The sequence below is a fragment of the Plectrocnemia conspersa genome, unplaced genomic scaffold (genome assembly GCF_051122295.1).
Source record: "Plectrocnemia conspersa isolate PC_06_02 unplaced genomic scaffold, ASM5112229v1 ptg000014l, whole genome shotgun sequence".
NCBI classification, from domain to species: domain Eukaryota; kingdom Metazoa; phylum Arthropoda; class Insecta; order Trichoptera; family Polycentropodidae; genus Plectrocnemia; species Plectrocnemia conspersa.
In genome coordinates, this window is record NW_028277178.1 from 29011620 (window position 1) to 29033135 (window position 21516).

Here is a 21516-nt window from a genome sequence, read left to right on the forward strand (position 1 = left end):
ATGACTCGTGACGTGTATGTGGTCGTTTTACTGAGATATTGCGTGAAATGAAATATTTTTATTATTCTAAATATTTGGTTGCAACATTTCAGCCCAATGAGTTACAACGGAAAAAGCAAATCAGACTGAAGAAACAGGGACGTCATTTGGGGAGGAGAGGCAGGAATGGTATTCGCTCCCCCCCTCCTTGAATTTGGCCAGAAAAATACAAGTAATTTAGAGAAATACTATGAATTTTAATGAAATCGAAAGTCAAAAAACATTTTCACCAGTAGATATATATTCCTATATGCTGCTTTAAAATGTCAATGAAACTCAATTTGACAGTTGCGAAACGTACATTTGCTGTTCACACCCAAACCTAGCCTATACGAAATAACTAAATTCAACATGACCTAATGAAAGTTCTAAGAATAATTAAAATTTTAGAACTTTCATTAGGGCAAGTCAAAAATACAAATTAAATCAACTCAACTCTCAAAAATGAGCAGAAGAAAAAGTCATCGCATCTCGCATATTGCTCCATAGTTAGTCTGCACTTATATTACATGATGTTTTAAAAATATTATAGCGATCCTTACCAATAATATTAATACGGATATCACGGACTTATTATATTAGAGTATTGGTTAAAGTATATTTAAACCGAATTTTGGTCAATAGGAGAGCGCGAAAACAATTATCTCTTCTTAGAAGTCAAAAATCCACGTCAAAAGCAATAAAATCGTGTCGGCGCCGTTGCAGTGGGAACGCTCGGTAACGAGCGTTCCCACTGCGACGGCGACGGCACGATTTTATTGCTTTTGGCGTGGATTTTTGACTTCTAAGAAGAGATAATTGTTTTCGCGCTCTCCTATTGGTCAAAATTTGGTTTTTATTAGCCGTAATATTGCTATAAAAAGCTAAAATTACGTCCCTGGAAAAACATTGCTAATTATCACATTGTTATTTATAATAATTCTAAAAAGATTTATTAAATTCAGTGTATGGCGAATATTAATTAAAAACCTATTGAGTCTCAATAAAGATATTTTTATTTAATTCAAGCGATAACCACTTAAGAACTACAAAGTATAACAATCCTTGTTTAAAAGCAGAATCAACAGACATTTCTCTTTCTGTAACATGTGTACATAAAATACATGTATGTACATACATAATATATAATTATATGAAATTTAATATACGTCTCAGATATTATTATTATACTATACATACATTGAAGTTTCACATCCGCTTTTTTAATAATATATATACTGATAGATATTTTACCATTGTGATTTTTAATATCCGCCTTATTGATATTAAAATATTCATAGCTTCAACGTTTTTTCTCTAATATTAAGTGCCAGATGTTCCTTCTTTTTATAAGGTCACTAGATAAGCAATGAAAATAACAATATTTTATCAGAATATGGTCTTCATATTATTATTTTACATTCCATGATATTAAATTTAATGTCACATTTCAATTTTAGTTATATTAGGTCAAATGTTATTTTGATTGAAGAACATACATACTACGTACTTATTTGTATTTAAAATATATATATCTTATCATTTACAAAACCATATTTATTTAATTTAAAATGCAAATATTAATTATAAATAACATTTTCAATTTTATAAGTAGCACTGTGTAAATAATTATTTAAATAGAAAAAAATATTTTCCTTTTTTCTACGTAAAAATAATTAACTTTGACACTTAAAAAAATAAAATAACAACTCGTTTGGACAAAAGGCCGAATTAACAAGATGATACTATTAAGTAACACAATTGTATTACTAAACCGATCACCATTAGCACGTCGTTAGACGCTTGTATTGACCAGAAAAACTACCGTGTTGTGCATAATGGATACAATAGACAATGCGTCTGACCTGCGTAACGTATGTTGTCCACCCGCGGACAACATACTGTCATGGGCGCTCATATCCTGAGAGGTACTCCACCATATGAGCTCCATAGCAGAGAGGGATTAACTTTCGCTATACACCCGCTGCCACGCCACCTACAATATCTCTTAAGATCTTCTACCGACAACATCACTGCGCCAGCATCTCCACCACTGAGAAAACTGTCTTAATAAAATATAATAAAATTCTCACTAGTTTCCACCTGCGCCTTACTGGTTACGAAGTCACACACCCCTTAGGGTCATTAAACCTTTGATATACAAGCACGTTTCCAGAAGAAATTATGCTCGTAAATTAATAAAATAATTCCACTGTACTTGTTATTTTCATAGCATATGTATCATAATGGTAGGAGCATAGTGCCAATATTGAGTATTTCCACGCATAAGTGGAGTCAATTAATTTACACTTTAGACCTTCGATATTGAATACAATATTTCTTGTAACATACGATATTAATTAAAAAATAACTAAATAATAATTTGGATTTGGCCGAAAGCCAAGTTCTACAATAGATCATGCAGATTTCAGAACCACACTAAAGCTATTATATTATACTATAATTTGAAACGTGTAGCGATCTAATTTAATTTTTACCCAAGATTTGCTGTTAAGTACTAAGATGGGGTGAATTAAATTCGATTCGCAGACATAATCTAATGCAAACGTTCAGCACACGTGATCGAGTGCGTGCCGACACGTCGTTAGTTGGGATTGTCATATTTGGTTTAGCGTCTGTGTGGAAATCCGAAGGGACACAATCGGTAATCGAATGAAACGCCATTAGGGAACCGCGCTGAATTATTCAGCAATCAAGCGAGCATTATTCGAGGGCTCTAATGACGTCGACAAACAAAAAATACGTCGAGTCGAGATGGATGGCGAAACTATTGTGCACTATGTATAATGCATATTCGGCGGAGGTCGTTTATCACGCGTCGGTATCTGATGAAATATCGCGTGGAGATGGTATCCACGGTTGGACGAGCTTCGGAAAAGCCGGAAAAGGCACGCGATAAAAAATATCGGAGAGGTTTTCTTTGTGCGCGAAAACCCGTGTAAAAGTAGCCCGCGATCGATAGAAGATGTACAATGCGACGCCTTCTCTTTCAAATCTTTTCGAATTCATCGACACAGGAAATGAGGTTTTTGGCGTGTCATCGTGTCGGTTGTGCGCTTATTGCATCTCCCCCATCTTAACAGCAGGATATTGGTGACGACTTCCTTGTCGATCAGCGTTTCCAAATAAATACTATCTATTTTTAAGTTCTAATATTTTCAGAGCGAATGAATAATGGGTTTAACGCTTCTGTTTTTAGAGCGTAAGTCTATGAAAGATTAACTTTGACAATTCTCATATGTTTTGACTTGTTAGAAAATTAATACATACTACATTGAGAGTATTGAAGAGATTATAAGTAAATTCAATACCTCAGTTCAATAATTTAATACAATACAATTATGAAACATTCAATGTTAAATTTGAAGAATTTAAATCAGTTTCTTTAGAAGAAGAAGAAATTCAAAACATAATTTATAAATTGAAAAAAAGAAACAGTACTGATGAATTTGATGTACATATAATTAAAGAAACATAAGAAATACTAGTAAATAATACACAATCCAAAGGACGAATATCTAAAAATTTGAAGATTGCTATAGTATAGAACTTCAAAATAAAACATGTACAAATCGTATTAATAGCCATGGTATTGAGTTTATTGGAAAGATAACTTTATGCCATTAGTATTTAAACATGATTTCAGATATATGAGCGCCGCGGCTAGCTCGAACAAAGTCCAATTTTCGACCACTTTTTAGAGTAGCTGGCATATATCGGAAATAACGCGGCGACTGTTCGCTTCCAAGTCGTCCATCGTCTCTGGTTTATCGCCATAGATTAGCGATTTCACATACCCCCACAGAAAATAATCCAAGTGTTAAATATTGGAGGCTAATTTAAAGGTCCATTATGTGAAATTATGTGCTCATCGAATATTTCCTACAATAAATTGGCGCGCTGTGTGACATTGCGCTGTCATGTTGAAATCAAAGCTCTCAAATGGTATTTAATTGGAGAACGAAAAAGTCAGTAATCATGGATCTATAGCGCTCTCCATTGACTGTAACGTTCTGGCCGGCATCATTTTTGAATAAATATGGACCAGCCCATAAAGCACACTAAGCAGTGACTTTTTGTGGATGTAACGGCGTCTCAATAATGGCTTATGAATTTTATTAACTCTAAATCCGGCAATTTTGCTTGTTGACGTAGCCATTCAACCAAAAATGAGCCTCATCGCTGAACAAAATTTTGTGGTGAAAATGAGGATCAAGAGCAGTCACGTTTTCGGCTCATTCACCGAACGTACAACGCACAAAATGATCAAGCTGATTTAATTCTTGCACGAGCTGGATTTTGTAAGCTCGTAAACAATGTACTCCTCAATACTACGCTCCACAGCAGAAACAATTTATTCGGTGCGCACTGTACGACGTCTCTGCGGATGCGTATTATCAAGTAGAGTGCGCGTGGTGCAAAAATGATCCATGGTTATTCGAATTACTTACTCCGATGGAGGTTTATTTATTCGACCGTAAAATGGATGTAACGCACGATTTTGGAAATAAATTTGCACAATTTGCAAGCATTATTCTGGCTTAAGTTTATTCATGGTGAAATGGCAAACTAAACTGAGAACAAATCAGCTGTTAGCTGGCAAATTAGCTGTTGCTGGAAAAAGTGTTGCCAATTCGAAAACCAAACCTCTAAAAAAAACACATTTTAATATTACAGTTTACAATCAATAAAAGTCGCTTTGCATGACTCACCTCTATTTTATTTTTCACGATATTTATCTGTGAGATTACGAAAACCTAATCTGTAATAATTGTTCAAAATCTTAATTATATAATAATCATTAATTTTATTCTCTCTGATACAAAAAAGATTTAAAAGTCTAATCTAAAGCTATTTAAGCTATAAACTGAGGAATTTAGAATTAAAAACATTTGCATACCTGTAGATTTTGATCATTTAACATATATTTTCTCGTGCGGCAAATATGTCAAAAATAAAGAAAAGTCCGTAATGACGTCGGCGGGAAAAATAAATTTTCCGCCCTGGTGGAAAAACACTCATTAGCGAGTGTTCCTTTGTGTGGCTGTAAAAGCAATTTCTGACGACGTTTCGCCATTCGTATGTGTGTTCGAAGGGTGTGGCAAATCTTTGAAAGGAGGAGGCAATCGGCGTTCACCTATCCACACAAAGATGTCCGGCAATTATCGGTCAGTGTGCACCCGACACTTTTACAATCACTGAACACATCGTGACAGCCATTGACACTTTTTGACACCAAGATAGAAACTAAAAGTGTTTGTCGAAGGGGGAATCGGAAAAATATAACATTCTATGGTAAAATTATATATGTATGTATTTTTATCTTATTAGGGTATTTATACCACTATTTCGTAGATTGAAACGGTGTTGGATGTTATTAACCATTGAAAAAGCAAATCATCATTTTTCCTTCACTGAAAAAGCACAGCGTGTGTGACAAAAATATAATGCGCAAAATGCCATTGTTTATTTACCCCTCGGCTAACGATCGCCGAAAGTGGCCATCAGACAGTTCAACTTTTGAAGCGTTTATATATTTTATAAGTGTGTGCAAAAAAGCGATGCAATTGGCCTGCCAACATCCTTATCTGTGATCCGCTATAGCTGTCTCGAACTAGCAATATAAAATATGTAACGAGCAGAGAGAGAAGCAGACGGAAAAAGACGCATAAAAGAGTCATAGAATGAGACACATTAATGGATTGTCCAGCATCATCACAGCCGACAATAATTCAATTCTACACTCCAGCTAAGACTCTTCAACTTTCAAGACTTCATTTTTACTCTACCATCTAGCATCTGTATTTCCTGAAGTAGTATATTATAAGAAAAGTGTTCACATCTAAGCTCGATTTTATTTAATCAAACCTTATGGCTTATGGTGGTGGTAAAACCATACATATTTGTTCTAAAACCATACAAACTTACGCAATCATTATTTAGGTTACTATTGTATACTTTGATGTGCGTAAAAATTGCAAATTCATCGCTCGCTTTAAAGTTTGCGTTTGCGCCAGGCGGCGAACAATGGCGCCCCACACAATCGGGCGCCCCCTTCCGCCGCTAACTCAATTACTGCGGCACGTATGGATTTAAAATGACAGGGCGCACAATGGACTCTCTGAATTCGGGTAAATCTCCCGAAACACACAATAATCCATTACGGCCGGGCCTTTTTTCGACTACAACACTAACTACGTTAACGATTCAATTTTGCCGTGTACGAAATCAGATACCAAGACGGAAGGGTGAAGTGCACTAATGGAAAAGTTATTACCATAACCGAGAGGTGGTAGCCTACGTTACCGGGTGCCGCTTCGTTATCCACCCCCCACACTCTAGGGAATCGCCCGTATATTAATTGTATCGATTTTTCGTTGCAACTCTAACCCGATTAACATTCAACAAATATTGATTCAATACATAATTATTAATGTGATTATTAGAATGAAAAAAAAACAGTTTAATTACGAACTGGAAGACTCAAGTTGATCCTCAAATTAAATTCTACCAATTAAAGTGAACGCTAATCTTGTGAAACGCATGGAAGTTGTGCTATTCATCATGAAGATCAAAGAACTGAGATGATTGGATAGCGTACATCAAACTAATCGATGCTCCCTTCTGCATAACTGATGGTAGCACAGAATAAGATGTAAATGTAAAATACACTCTGATGTCAGCTGTAATATTAGTTTGTTTTAACCCTTAAGAAAAGGTGATTCTATATTTGTTGTGCAACTCTGCGAAGAGAGAAGCGGCGGCTTTAGAAAAATATTGCAAGCCGTGTTTTAGAATCATCTATGAAGAAAAATTATGATAATTTTAATGGCGAGTTTTAAAACCACGAAAACATTTTTTGTTTCACTACGTTAATATATTATATGTCGTTTGCAAATAAAATATAAAGTAAGTATCATGATTAATATCAAGAAAATAATGAAAATATACTTTGAGGCCTTTTAGGGATGTTAAGAGGGTCAACACATGATCTGTTTTTTTAAATCTAAAAATACGCAGCATTGCGGTCATAGATAGCAATATACATTGCGGCACAAAAATGTTAATATTATTTTTTAAGTTATATAAGGTGTATGGATACATACATACGTTCCGAGCAAAACAGAATTAAAAATATTTTTTTGTTTGTTTTTAACCATCTGCACAATTTGTTAAAATTTAGAGGTCACTCTAACAACTGTATGAACAAACTAGCCCTCTTGAAAGTGAGGCCACATATACATTTACACAACAATAAAAAAAACGCGACCATAAAAAAATAATTGAAAATATTGCATAAACTATCTAGTAGCACGTCTGTTCCGAAACATTAACCACTCATAAATACCACTGAAAAAATACTTTTTATTTGGAAAGGATGCGCGCTAGACAATACATCCTATTCTGCGGTCATTACTATTCCTCTTCCGACTTTTTGGTTACCGATCGCCGAAGTGGCTGTTTCTCTTATGGCGTAAACACATCTCAGGGGTGTGCTCATGAAGCGATGTAATTGGCTCGAACCACCATTATAAAATATGTGACACTTAGTCACGCAGAGGGAAAGCCATCACGAAGTCGCAACAGTAGAGACTGAATTTACATGAAAGCGGATCATCAAAAGAGCATTGCGATATCTCATGTTGCTCCACCGAAATCATAGCCGAAAATAATACAACTTTTCACGCCCTAAGAGAAAACTCTTCTAATTCTAAAATTCGCATCCGTGATATGTTTATTAAATTAACTATTACTAGTTTTTCCGGCGTCTACTTAACTGCAAAGTCACATACCGTCAATCTCAAAGCCATAAGTTTTATATATAAATATCCTCAGTGATGGAATCCCAGATGTTATTTATAAAAGCAAATTATGTAATTATTGAGTTTAATCAGAATTTATATTATGTGCCGACATTGTATGCGCTCGCTTTCATATTTATGATTTTTTGAATAAAAAGCGTAATCATGGTAGCTGGGAATGAAAAGCGTATTCAGGTTTTTCACGCATTTTCGTGTATGTAAAGCATCCCCCGGGTTATTTTCCCCATAAATCAAGCGCGCTGAAGGGTTTGGCTCCATAAAGGACTTAATTCGGTTTCGACAAAGGACGCGTGCATTTAATGGAATTGCCAGGTAGGAACGAGGTAAGATTTCGGGGGAGAAAAGCAATTCGCTTAATCCGACGAGAGATTTCTTTCCCGACAACCGGAATTACGGGAAAATGAGTGGATTTGATAGACCGCAACCGGTCCTAATGGAATTCTCCTACCGTTTTATGTGCGTTATATACTTTCGGTCGAAGATGACACGAAAACAATGATAGATAAACATCTATCGGTAAACAAAAATATATAGCGGGTAGATTCATAAAAAGGGTTGCAGAGGTTAATAGAAAGTTTTCCGGGCGGGATTGAATAATGGTGGAGGAGGAATGACAAAGAGTCGCTGGCTAAAAAGGCTGTGAAAGTTTTTCTGTGTTTTTTTTTCTTCACAAAAATATATAGTTATGTAGGCCTTCCCTTTATGGGTCCGTCCTTCCTCGATAAAAAGATAACGACCTCAGATTTTTGCTTATGACCCCTTCGAGAAACGGCGGCGGAATCTCATCGTTACCGAAATCGCTTCGTGACGATTGCCATAAATAAACCTAAATTCTGCAAATGCCTTGAATACTCACAAAAGGAAAACAAAATCGTATCATGGGGTATATTGGTCTATGGCAATTCCTATCGTTGATTTTTTTTCTTTTTCGCTATGTTATCTTAATCAATATTTTAAATTGCAAATAGCTCATAAACTCTTATACATTTTTATATATTTAAATGCCGTTTATCATACTCAAAAACATAATCTATATAATAGCTTAATCCAAGCACTTAAAAAAATATAATATGTACACTTGTGTAAATGAAAGTATTACGAATAGGAATTAGAAAGCACATTTGCTCCGAATCGAATAATCCTATCGAATATCACCCCTGGTCATCGCCCCTGAAATTATGATGCCAGATCCTCGTGAGTATCGAAGGGACGTCTGCCACCTGAACGAAGGGCGGCTATTTTTACAAGGAGCGATTGCTGCTCATAGCCTGGGGCTGAGCTTTATATTAAGTCCCAAGAACAATATTGACACATGGAACGCTTGCAAAATAATACCCTTTAGCACATGCGTGCACACACACGTACTCTCTTAACGTTTAATAAAATAAGAAAAATAAAATAATAAAGCTTTATTATTTTTAATCATAAATGTGCGTAGAATTTAGTCAGATGTCTTAAAGAAAAGCTACGGCCGAAATATACTAGTTATACAATACCACTGATTTAAACTAAATTATTATTTTTTACAATAAGACTTCGTTCTAATATATAAATATGGATATGCATGTACAAAGATTATTACAGTTGTTTTTCAATCGATAGTGCCTCTAGCAATTCTGCTGCGGCAAATCGATTCACGTACCTACCGAGTATCAGACATGAACATTAGTTGTAAAACAATTCTGAATTTATTTTGCCATGTATATAAAATAACTTGATTTATATTTAAAATTATAAAATCAAATTAACTGTATCATTTTATTTTTTACTAGAAAAAAAATGTGTTGATTTTTTATTGTCCATGACGTTTCGTTAAAAATATATTTAAGCATCATCTGGTGAGATTATTCTCCTTAAGTAGCACTTTTTTGGTCGTCGCACAAAAGAACACTTAAGAAGAGTTCTGGGTTTAATGCAAAAACATGGTAATAATACACCTCGAATAAAACCTTATATGTATATGTATATATAATAGCAGTCACAAAAAGATATATTAAAAAAGTTTTTTTACGGTACTATTGCTGTTGTTATTTTATTATCAGCACGAATGTTGTTCTTTTTGTTATAGTTAGATTTATATTTTTTTATTACTGCTTGTGATTTAATTATAGTAAATAATAATTGATTTTTGTGGCACAAATCAGTGATTAAATGATCTTGTTATTGATTTAATTTATAGTAATATTTTGTCTATGTATACATGCTATTCCTTATACTTTTACACCACATATTTATAACTAAATAATTTTAATTAATCATTCATGAGATTGCAAAAGCTGTGATGATCAATTAGAACTATAATTTAATAGTAATAAGAAATTCCAAAACCCAGACAGAATAGAAATTGAAAATCATTAGCGTTAATATTTATTATAATCCTTGCTTTATCCACTACTGATCTATCGCGTTGGTTGAAAAACGAAATATATTTTTAATTTATGACATTCACAGAAAAGCTGTTTGATTATAGCTTATAGTACAATAATTAAAATATACTGAAATAGTTTTAAAATAATGCAGGTGTTTCGTAAAACGAGTGGGCATCGATTGGCGAATAAGCTCGGTATGGCGACGTAACAAAAGGACGCTGACAAAAGGGCGCAGCGACAAAACAATGCAAAGTATTATATATATAATAAAATTGAAACTCGGAAAAATAAACATTGAAAACTGGAATAATGTATACGAAAATTTCAATAGAACACAATAACAATATAATAATAACCGTTTTATTTTAATTTTTTAGTTAATATTTTTGCTGTTACACTAATTTTAGAATTTTTTTTATTAAAAAAAATATCTTTCGCAAATAATGACATAAATAAAATTCATATGAACGCTTATTAAATTTGTATTTATTTGTATATAAATATGTATAGTGTTCGACTGTACTTATCATAGCTAATTTTATTTGTGATAGCTAAAGTTTTAAAATTAATTTGTTTTTTATTCACATTTCTTGAAATTTGAATAATGAGAATTATTTAAATTAAAAATAATATTGAAGGAACAGCAAAAATTTTAATTTAAAAATACAATAAAATCATGTGCGATGTGCTATTTTGTAGTTGCGCCGTTTTATTTGACGCTATTTTGTCGCTGCGCCCTTTTGTCCGTACTATTTTGTTCTGCTCCTTCATGACAGGATACGCTCGGTAGTGATTGCTGATATCACATATTTTATATTGGTCCTTTGATGATGCTACGAAAAATGGAACATAAAAGAAATTGGTAGCCTAATGCGGTATAACGAAGTAAACACAATCAATAACCACTTAATAAGCAATGTGCCAAAAGTCAAAGTCTGAAAATCACTAACATATATTTTATTTAGTGTAAATTTTTAATACAACTGTTACTATACGCGATCTAGCTCGATTTTATTTAAATTATTTATTATGATATTCATCCGTGAGATTAAGAAAACGTGTGACAACCTAATATGTGATGATGAATCAAAATTATAATTATATAATGATCACCATTTCTGATCTTTGAGACTCGGTAGAGTACGCTCGGGATAAGGATTCCGGTTTGTTATTGTGTGAACTGTGTGGCTCAAAACAATTTCGCTCAGAATATTTATTTTTTTTATTTTAAAAGAAAATATATGTTTATTTAACATACATACATCTGAGCTAAGTTGGAAATTTCAACGGACAATTAAAAATATATTATATAATCGAAGAAACCAGACATTGATGCCATTAATTAAATATTTGCAAAATTCAAAATCTTTCACTAGTCAAAAAAATAATGAAGTCTTTAGCTATTCTTCAAAAACAAAAAGATATAAAATGGGGAAAGAAATTATTCGCAGATTGTTTATTGGATCGACGACTCTATTAAATCCTTAGAATCCATTGAATAAATTAAAAGAATATCATTGGCGCAACGATAAGAATAAAAACTTTTTTAAGCTTTACAGAGAATAGTGTAAAAAAAACCAACAACGTACGGATTAATAGAAAAATATTTAAAATATTTTGATCCACGGGTAAGAGAACGAATAACTTACAGTGTATATTTGAAGCCTTGATATCAATTAACCCAGATATGCCCAAGAAGTTTAGAGTTTAGTGACATACCCATGGGACAGTGGGCATATCTGGGTTAAACCATTAGCAACACAAAATTATTTAAAATAAATCACTAGAGAAGATCGAACTTCTGTGCCACACTGCACTTTAATGACGAATACCAGCGTTGACGAATCAGCGACTGTCCTTAAAAGAGAAAGCGAGACAACGAAGTACACGCTACATCGCTTCTCCCTCTCATATACATGAACACGCACACAATAACAAACCGGCATCCTTATCCCGAGCGTACTATAGAAGCTTATAAATACATTAGGATCCATATGGAATTCGAGCCTTGATCTTTCAGATTCTTAGTCACCGATTTATATCACAGTGGTTTGTCACTGTATATCTTTCGGTTATATTTTAGTTATAGGGCGTGGGTCGTTTCGGTCCATTTGTTCCGAGACCGACCACGTATATCTTCGAAAATAGTGGCAACAGGAAAAGGGAAGAGCCTCCGTGATGAGTTGCGTGTGTGCGGGTAAACCTCGAGAGATTTTCCTTTTGGGAAAAGATTGATCGCTCGCTGCGGCCGATGATTGATGTGGCGGAATTTGTTAATCAAACGCTTTAATGGCCAATTAATACGCGATTTGGCCTCGTTTTTCATTTTTCCGCGCTCGTTACTTTGATTTATGAATAACCAAGAATTTTCCTTCAGCATACGCTGCGCGAATAATTACCACGGTATCTCCTCCAGCCAGCCACGCGTTCTTTACTATAACATAATATAAAGTTTCGGTTGTATTTTGCGATAGCGACGGCAAACCGTTTGACGTTGACGGATTGCTTTCGGGCACCCGCGCCGCTTGCTAGCACCGCTGATAATGAAGATTAATTGGCGGCGACGGATGGCGTCGTCAGGACCTTCCCATGGCGAGCCCTGTCCTGTCATGTCCTTCCCTCGTCATATTTCCAGCTGATGCCTAACGTTGTTTACAATTAACCACCACTCTGGCACATTTTTCCACAGTCATCCCTTAAAGGCGTGTTTTATATTCTGAACAAAGGCGATATTTATAATAGCGAACAAAGACAGCACGTAAGACTACTCCTTCAAATCATTTGAGCCATTTAGAGCTAAGATCAAAAATAACAACCATTTTCAAATAATAAAAGTATTATTATTCCTCAATATAAATTTTGTGTTCTTGAAAGTAGTCCATATCAGATGTAATACACTTATGCCAATCCGCAAAACATTTGTGAAATGCATTGTTTGTCCTAAGCTCACTCATTGGCCACAATCGTCACAGAACGGACAGAGGACATTTGGAGGTAAGAATTCGTACTTTTAAATACATCATTATAATTGAAGAACATTGAGGATAACCTTGATATTCCATTGAACTTTACGTGTTTTTTCTCTTGTCCCTTCAGGAGGCTTTCAATAAGACGATTGTACTTTTATTTCAATGTTAACAATACATCCATTATTCGCTACAATAAATAAAATTGAATAGCAACAATCAGAGCCACATTTAGTGTGTAATTATGCTTTTAAAATATATGTATTTACATATACATATATCGATACGCTGCTACTCTTTTGTGTAACGGCGTTCATTAATGCTTCAAACATCCAAGGTGTGATTACTGTATTGTCTGATAAATTGCATTTTAATGTTCACGTGACAATAAAATGTGAAGTCAAACATCTTGGGGGAGTTCTTCGATCGATTATGTAACCGTCTCCGAACAATGCTGAAATTTAAGCCCTTGAAAGTGATGCATTTCCCACAATATAGTAAGAGTACAAGCCCTTGGGGTATTTCGAGGGTGGCGTCTCTTTTCACCTGAGGAAGAAATTTATTGAAAAGCGGAGGTGGTAAACAAGCGGAAAGAATTTTCCAATCATCTGCAGTTTCCGGTTGGGCAGATAGCGAAAGGAACTGTCCGAGAGACGCCTGCTTTTTCATTCGTTTTTCTCGACACACTGGGTATTATATTGTGGTGGGATGCTTTTTTCCACTGCAAAAATTCCACAGCAATTAGTGAATGAAAACCTTTGCACAGCTGCGGCATTCTTCCATACAATTTATTTTCCCTTTATAATGGTGGATTAAATTGAAATGTTGTTATACTTTTTACAATATGCATACAACATACATTTTGATATAATAATATCACATAATAAATAAATGCTTTCACACGGCTGTAAGTGATTTTATAATAAAATGAAGTTATGTTTGGGATTAAAGTTAGGTTTGTAAATAAACCCCTCATATATTCTGTTTGTGGTTTTATAATAAAAAAGGTTCTGTTTGGGGTTAAGATTACATTTGTAGAATTTAAATAAACGCCTCATAGATTCTAAAGAAAAAAAATGATTTAAGATATATTTAAAACACAACGGCAAACTATTTATACATAAAGTTTATCAATATCAATATTTCCAATGATCTAGTATTTTTTGGCCAATATTTTTCGGGTCAGAATTTATACTAAAAGACATCAGTCAGAATAGATGGTTAGAAATCAAATTGGACTAGTGTATAATAAGTGTATTTTTAATAATAAGAATTATTTTATTTATTCAATTCCATATTTTTTACAGTTCATTGGTCAGTATTTATGAAGAATAGCCAGTATTTATATTTAATGATCTGTATTTCAACATTAAAATCAGTTTTATGTTGCTAGATGCTCAGAAAAATAATATATGGTCATTATCAATGTGCTTTAGAAGCAACATGTTTGATTGGGGTCGCAACATTGGCAAATGGCAACACAACAAGCCAAGCGTGCTCTCTGCCGCCGCTCTATCGTTGTTCCCACTTCATTCGTCGCTCTGAATACTTTCGCGTCCTACTCAAAATTAAATAGATTCGTTGAGAGTTATTTATGGGGTGCTCACTGTTCTGAAAAAGGCTCGCTAGCACCTAACCTGTCGTAACAGTTTCGCGGGGAACGATATGTTTTATAAAATATTTCTAAAATAAATAATTTATTGCCTATTTATATTTATAAATGTTATAATATATATGTATTTCATATTATCGTCTTATATTTTAATTCTGATTATCCTACATTTTTATTTTGACCACTTAATTCTGACCCTAAATTATGACCATTTATTATTTTAATTCTGAAGGGAAATATTTTGTATGAGTTAATAACAGGTGGTAAATCAAGAGACACTGCTCGTAAACTAAGCAATTTATTTGCTGTGTGTTTTTACTGATAAGGAACGTACGGTGAAGTGGTGGTCCCAAATTTTTTTTCTGGGAAGGAAGTCCTAAAATATTAAAAAGATCATGGCATCTTTTTTAAGTTGATAATGGTTAATTAAAGGCGTAAATTTAATCAAAACCACACTCAACAATTCTAGAGCTCATACAAAAGACATGCGTTGGTGATCTAACAATAATAGATCACTTACAACAGCTAGGTAAATAAAGAAGTTTGATTAATGGGTGCCGCACAAACTGAATGCAAAGCAAAACTATCGCAGTGATGAAGTAATTATATTTTTACAACTTGTTTGACGAATAGTTCTTTATGACAACTGAAACTATTATGTGTAATGGTTGGATAAAAATAAAGCTCCAAAGCTTTTCGCGAAACTGAAATTACAACAAAAGCTATTTACCATGAAATTTATAAAATCGATAGCTAATAGTTAAAACAACTAGTAGAAGTGCTAACGAATTTAGTATAAAGTACCTAACAAGTACCCAGTGATAACTTTGCCAAATATCCAGCTGTTTAAATTAAGTCCGTTAAGCAAAAGGCCGTTCTTTTACAACATTTGTTACGAAATTTCTCGAACCAACGTCTTACAGTTCTCTGACTAACAGTACCCTCACAGTATACCAGTTTTTTATTTCTCGTGATTTGCGCCGTATTGTGTTAAGGTTCGAACTTGTCCAAAAATAGAATGGGTAATTTTTTGTTGACACTATAATGTACAAGAACCGAAATATACAGTAAATAATAAAAAATATATATTACTTTACTACGAACGTCTCGTTTTAATTACAGTCTATCTACGACTAAATAAAATTGGCCACTTGTTTTGAAATAGCCTAATACTTAAGGAACAATACAAATGCTGATAAAATCGGCAAATTGTGGTTTGCAGATACACAAATTACAAGTTCACATAGTTAAAGCGTTGCCAAATCTTCAATTATTAAAATTAAGACTATTTTGAAAAAGATAATTTTTATAAAAAAAATACAGATAATATGGCTTAGTGGTCAAAAGTAGGAAAGAACAAAAGCACCCAACTTATCACAAAAAGCTATATTTTTATAACACATTTTTATCTAAAAAGATATTTGAATTTTTTTACTATATCGTTTTCGACTTGGAATATACGAGAGTTAGCCTAATTCACACCAAGCGGAGCTATGCAGAATATCAACCGAGAAAGCAGCCGCTTTCTAAATGGCAACCTTGTCTAGCTATAAAATGCAATTTGAGACAACGTTACGCAATTGGCGTATCTATATTATTGCATAAAATTTTTTTAAATAAAATATATACTTATATTTGCGTATGACTATTCGATAATTTATTAATTTGACTAAAAAGTGCTAAATAAGATAAGAAGCATATAAACGTAAAAAAATATAATACACAAATATGTATTTTTTTTAATAAATGCTCAGACAAATAACTACGAATTAACTTACAACAAATGAGTCAATATTTTTTTAATATTAAATATATATTCTTATGTTTATCAAATAATTATATTGCGAAATTATCGTGAGAACTATCAAAATACAGGCATAGATTTCATGATAAAATATGCCAAAAAAATAATTATATTTAAAAAAATAGTTTGACAGTACTATTTTTATTTAATAATGGGAAATTCTAAGGTATTTACACATTGTAAATGCCCATCAAAATTCACACAAATTTAAAATGAAATATTATTAATAATAATTTTTACCTTGCAGACAAAATGAGCTTATGTGCAAATATTCGCTCCTCCTGCGGCCCCAGAAGAAACATTATATCCGCAGACTCTTGATCCTCTGACAGTCTTTGAAGATCCTTCAATAGTCCAGGTAGTCCTGCCCTCTCTCCTCCGCCACCTAGGCAACAGGAACCACACACTCCTCGGCTATCCATCGTTACCACAAACAATACCACAATACTCAAAATGACACTTGACCGTTGGCTATCCGCATTTCGGTTGTTCAATCTTCAATTAAACCCATGAATGAAACCATAGATGATATTGTCGGGTCAAAACCGTAGAAAAGATCGAGTAGTGTAATTAGTGAATTTGAGTTGTTTTGGTAGAGAACCGCGGACATAACCTGCGCGAGCGACGGCAGCTCTGGGTTGCCACTTTCCGCTAAAGCCTTCAAGACCGACAGTGGAAGGAATCCAAAAATCAAAATAATTAATCACAAATATGCCTTATTATTAAATAATAAATAATTATTTTTTCGGCAAAATATCATTTATTAGTAAAAAAAACATCAGAACGTAACCGCGCAGTAAAAAATTTTAGGATTTTTTAAAATTATTTTAAAACTACATTTGACACTCAAAAACCCTGTCTGAGCAAAAATAAATATTTTTTTAATTGTTAAACTCATATTATTCATTTAAATATATATAAAATAAAAAAAATATTTATATTTATTCCTGGTATAAATTTAATATTAATATATTTTTATGACATTTAATTTACCTTTTTTAAAAGTCATGCAACATGAAGTGGCGGACAAGCCACAGAGCATTTGATGCAGTTTTGCATTTGAACAAAATATTTTGGTGCTAGTTTTGATAATTTACATCCAAACCAATTAAGCATGTAAAATTATAGATTTATAAATAAGTAATTTTTTTTATTATTAAATTAAGATTTACGGGTGTTGAACGTATAACTAAATTTGTTGCAATTAATTGCTTATTGTGCGCTTGTTCGCACGTGACAATCTCAGATTTCGGTGGATTAGAACTATTTGAAAATGAATAATAGTTTCTGAGACAGGACTTCCTTGACTCACTCGATTTATAGTCAATCTGACAGTACATACATATAAAAATGTTTTATTTTTTATTATCATTTAAGTAGTGATGAGCCGTATTATATAACTGATATATTTAAAGCAATCACTTTTTTCTTTTATCTAATTTTATTTTTTCAGGTTTTGCGGCCAAAGAGGAATGACTTTGCAGTCAAAATAAACGTCGTTAAAACTGGTAATAAATTATTTTATTAGGATCTATGAATTTGGTGGAGTCATAATGGCAGGTCTTGAAAAACGGAGAGTCTTCGCTGGAGTGTCGAGTTTATTTATTATTGGCTGTGATACTTTCGGATGATCGATGTGCCATTTTCTTTAATTTTTAACTTATTTAACCAACCTTAAAAAATGCAAAGACTTATGGAACAACCTGATATATCGTGCTGAGACTCCTTGGCTTCTCTGGAGCGTCTTTTTTCGTCTGCCTCTGTGACCAAGTGTCCAGTATTTTACTTTGCTGATTCGAAACAGCTATTGCAAATCGCAGATGGGGATGTTGGCGGGTCAGTTGCATCTCTTCTTGGACACATTTGCGAAATGTGTTTATGCCTCAAAACTTTCAGTGATTGGTAACAGAAAGGTAGAACAGATAATGACATTTTGTACAAGGTAGAACGTCATTTTGCATATGGTAGAATTGTCTATGGCGCATCTTTTCCACAGAAAATTGTTGCTTTTTCTGGTACTTATTGCTGATTTTGAGTGATTAAGGTCCGTGAAATGAACGTAATATTGTAGTCCCGAGATCTGATTTTTATTATTAGGCCTTACTTTCAAATGGAGATGGTATTTCTTTTCATTTGTTCAAAATGGTCGATTAAGCAGATTGTTGAACCCTACAATTTTATGATTTATTATTTTTTTGCTTTTGTTTGTGGAACGCATGTAACGCATGTCCTTATCTCTCACTCACTCTTGTCACTTAACATGCGTGCGAGCGAGCGAAAGGGAATGTATCTCACCGTACGCGCCTGGTAATTATAGGAAATGTAGAAGTCTTACCAATGTAAATTACTAATATAATTTAAAAATATTTTTAAATTATATTAACATCTGTTACATATGCAAACATTATTTTATATATAAATTTACGTATTCTTGCATATTTGTGTATATTGATTATCTATATATATCTGTACGCAATAATTACCGAACCGAAACAAACATATGAAATTGCTATTAATTATTGTTTAACGCTTATCTCAAAACAGGGCATGTTTGCATTTATTCTATTTTGAAACGCGAAGTGGTGCAGACATGAAGACTCATAATATTTATTTATTTAAATATATATATAGTATATCTAATTTAAATAGAAAAATAATGGCTGTCTTTTCTTATATACATTTTTTTACTTTCACTACTGGATATATGATATGTATTACAATTCACTTAACATTGTAAGACTATTTACTTTGACAAAGTGAAAAGTTTTATTTCACAAAAAGTTATGCTTATATCTTAATTGTAATACGAATAAATTTATTAATGAATAATATATGATACAATCCAACATTTTTACTTACAGTGGAAGAAAAAATAATATAAAAACTACCGATATGAATTGCTGCATCTGGCAACACAGAAATGGTCAATGGCCTCGACGGCGTTTTCAACAGGTACAATAAAAGATTCAACAACAGGTAAGGGGGAATCAAGCAGGTAATGCTGATACGACACTAGCGCTGCAGCGGTCGCTTACATAACTATTTAATTCTTATTTTTTTTAAATTATCAAATTATTTATTTTTAAATTAAATATATATAATGCGCAATTATATTAATTTAATAATTAAAAAAAATAAAAATAAGTCCCGCCGAGACAGTGGCTTCTATCCACTGCCGTGACCAGGATTCGAACCTGGGTTACTACGGCCACAACGTAGGGTCCTAACCACTAGACGATCACGGCTATTGGGACGTTGGCAGCAATGTATCAAATACGCTTACTTAGATATTACATCAGAACGTTACATTAAAAGTAGTGCTAAATCATTTATAATAGAAACGTTCGATAGAATCGCAATCAGTGTCAATTGTCAACGAATGTTGTTACATACACGCGTGCAAATTCGTGAAATTTAATTATTTAATCATTAATTCCGAAACGCGGCGGATAATGCCAAAGCCATCTGGCGGCGCCTCCCGAAAACTTTGCCAATTAAAATATTATTAATATGCATTTTGGGGGAATGTAGTTATTTATGCATGCATTCGAAAATATTTCGCATATATTACGTGTCCCTAGATCTACGATATGTATAGCATTACCTTTTACATTTTATATCAGTGGTATTCAAAGTGGTTATGCATATTTTTATTTCTGCTAGTATATTTATTTCAATGACGAAAATGAAATATTACGCAAATAATAAGCAAAGGGCAATTTGCTCAAGTTTCTCGTAGACAATACAAATAGTGTATTAACGTTTAACCTTTGCTTTCCTATGATGTACACATTTTTTAGAAAAAAATTACCTTAATAAGAATTAAATATTTATTGTAATACTTTTACAATATTTTACAAATCACACTTATCTTGGCTAGCATATGGCGTAATAAAAATATATTTTATTTTTATAAATACAATATTGTAGGAGATTGAGGGAGCACTCTTTAAGTAGTTCTTCTATGATACCCTTCTTTTTCCCTTTAAAGCTTTATATATGTACGTCTATTTTCGATGGTATCATTTGATGGTTCAAATCGAGGGATGCAGTTTTTAATATGAACCCCCCCCCCTCGGAAATCGACGGCGGTTGTTCTTCAAAGAGCCACAAATTTGTGCAATTTAAGCAAATCAGTGGCGCCTCTGGCATTCACGCCCCTAATTAAGAGGAAGCTGTAATTGTCCGCACTCTCTGTCCCATAAAGTCCTCTGGCTATGCGCTCAACAACCTTTGTGACTATCTGGCGACGATTGATTAATTACTGCACTTCCCTTTAATATTGCAATTAAAAACTCCCCCGGATTTTTCTTTTTAACGATATGCGTAGACGCATTATCATATAGATTTAATCGGCGACAAGGGTGAGTCTGTCTGTCTGCCTATTTCGCCCTTTGCTACACTTGGCATTAAGTAACAGGGCTTGTTTTGTAATGCAAATCGAACGCAAAATAAAACCAGGATTTGTAAAGCAGGTAGGCAAACCTGCGTTTAATTAACAATGTGGTATAAAAACCAAATCAAGCTACATGCATATAGCCAATTAACATTAGATTTCGATGAAAAGTTACAAATATTATCATTAATATCTATGTCTATGTATGGTAATATATTCACGCATGAAATTTCCAAATCATCTGATACCGTAACAACAATGGCATGCGATAGGTATTACGATTGGCACATCGGAATTTATGACTGATTTAATTCATGACCAATCAAATATCCATACGTGTGTTGTATTTAATATATTATGTGTTATTACTGTATATTATTATCTCTCATATAATAAATCGGTGGAGTTGTCACAAATTTTTATATCAAATACAGACATACGTACTAAATACAAAAACGTAATCTTGACATAATAACTGATAAGCTCCTACTGATATATTATTAAATA

General features: G+C 33.3%; 1 protein-coding gene and 1 non-coding gene across 3 annotated transcripts in view; both read right to left on the reverse strand.

Moving 5' to 3' along the window:
- The window catches only part of LOC148226727 (BTB/POZ domain-containing protein 19), a 101660-nt gene that overhangs the window by 13825 nt on the left and 66319 nt on the right, over positions 1-21516 (reverse strand). Inside the window, exon 1 of one of the 2 annotated variants that reach the window (XM_088203307.1) lies at positions 16854-17253. The exons of the other annotated variant lie outside the window; for it this stretch is intronic. Coding sequence (XP_088059433.1) covers positions 16854-17035 — 182 coding nt within the window. The 5' untranslated portion in view covers positions 17036-17253. Of the gene's footprint in view, positions 1-16853; positions 17254-21516 lie in introns of those variants that run through there. 2 annotated transcript variants of the gene reach the window in all.
- TRNAH-GUG (transfer RNA histidin (anticodon GUG)) lies at positions 19787-19858 on the reverse strand. Its single transcript has one exon. It is a non-coding gene; the product is annotated as a tRNA-His (tRNA).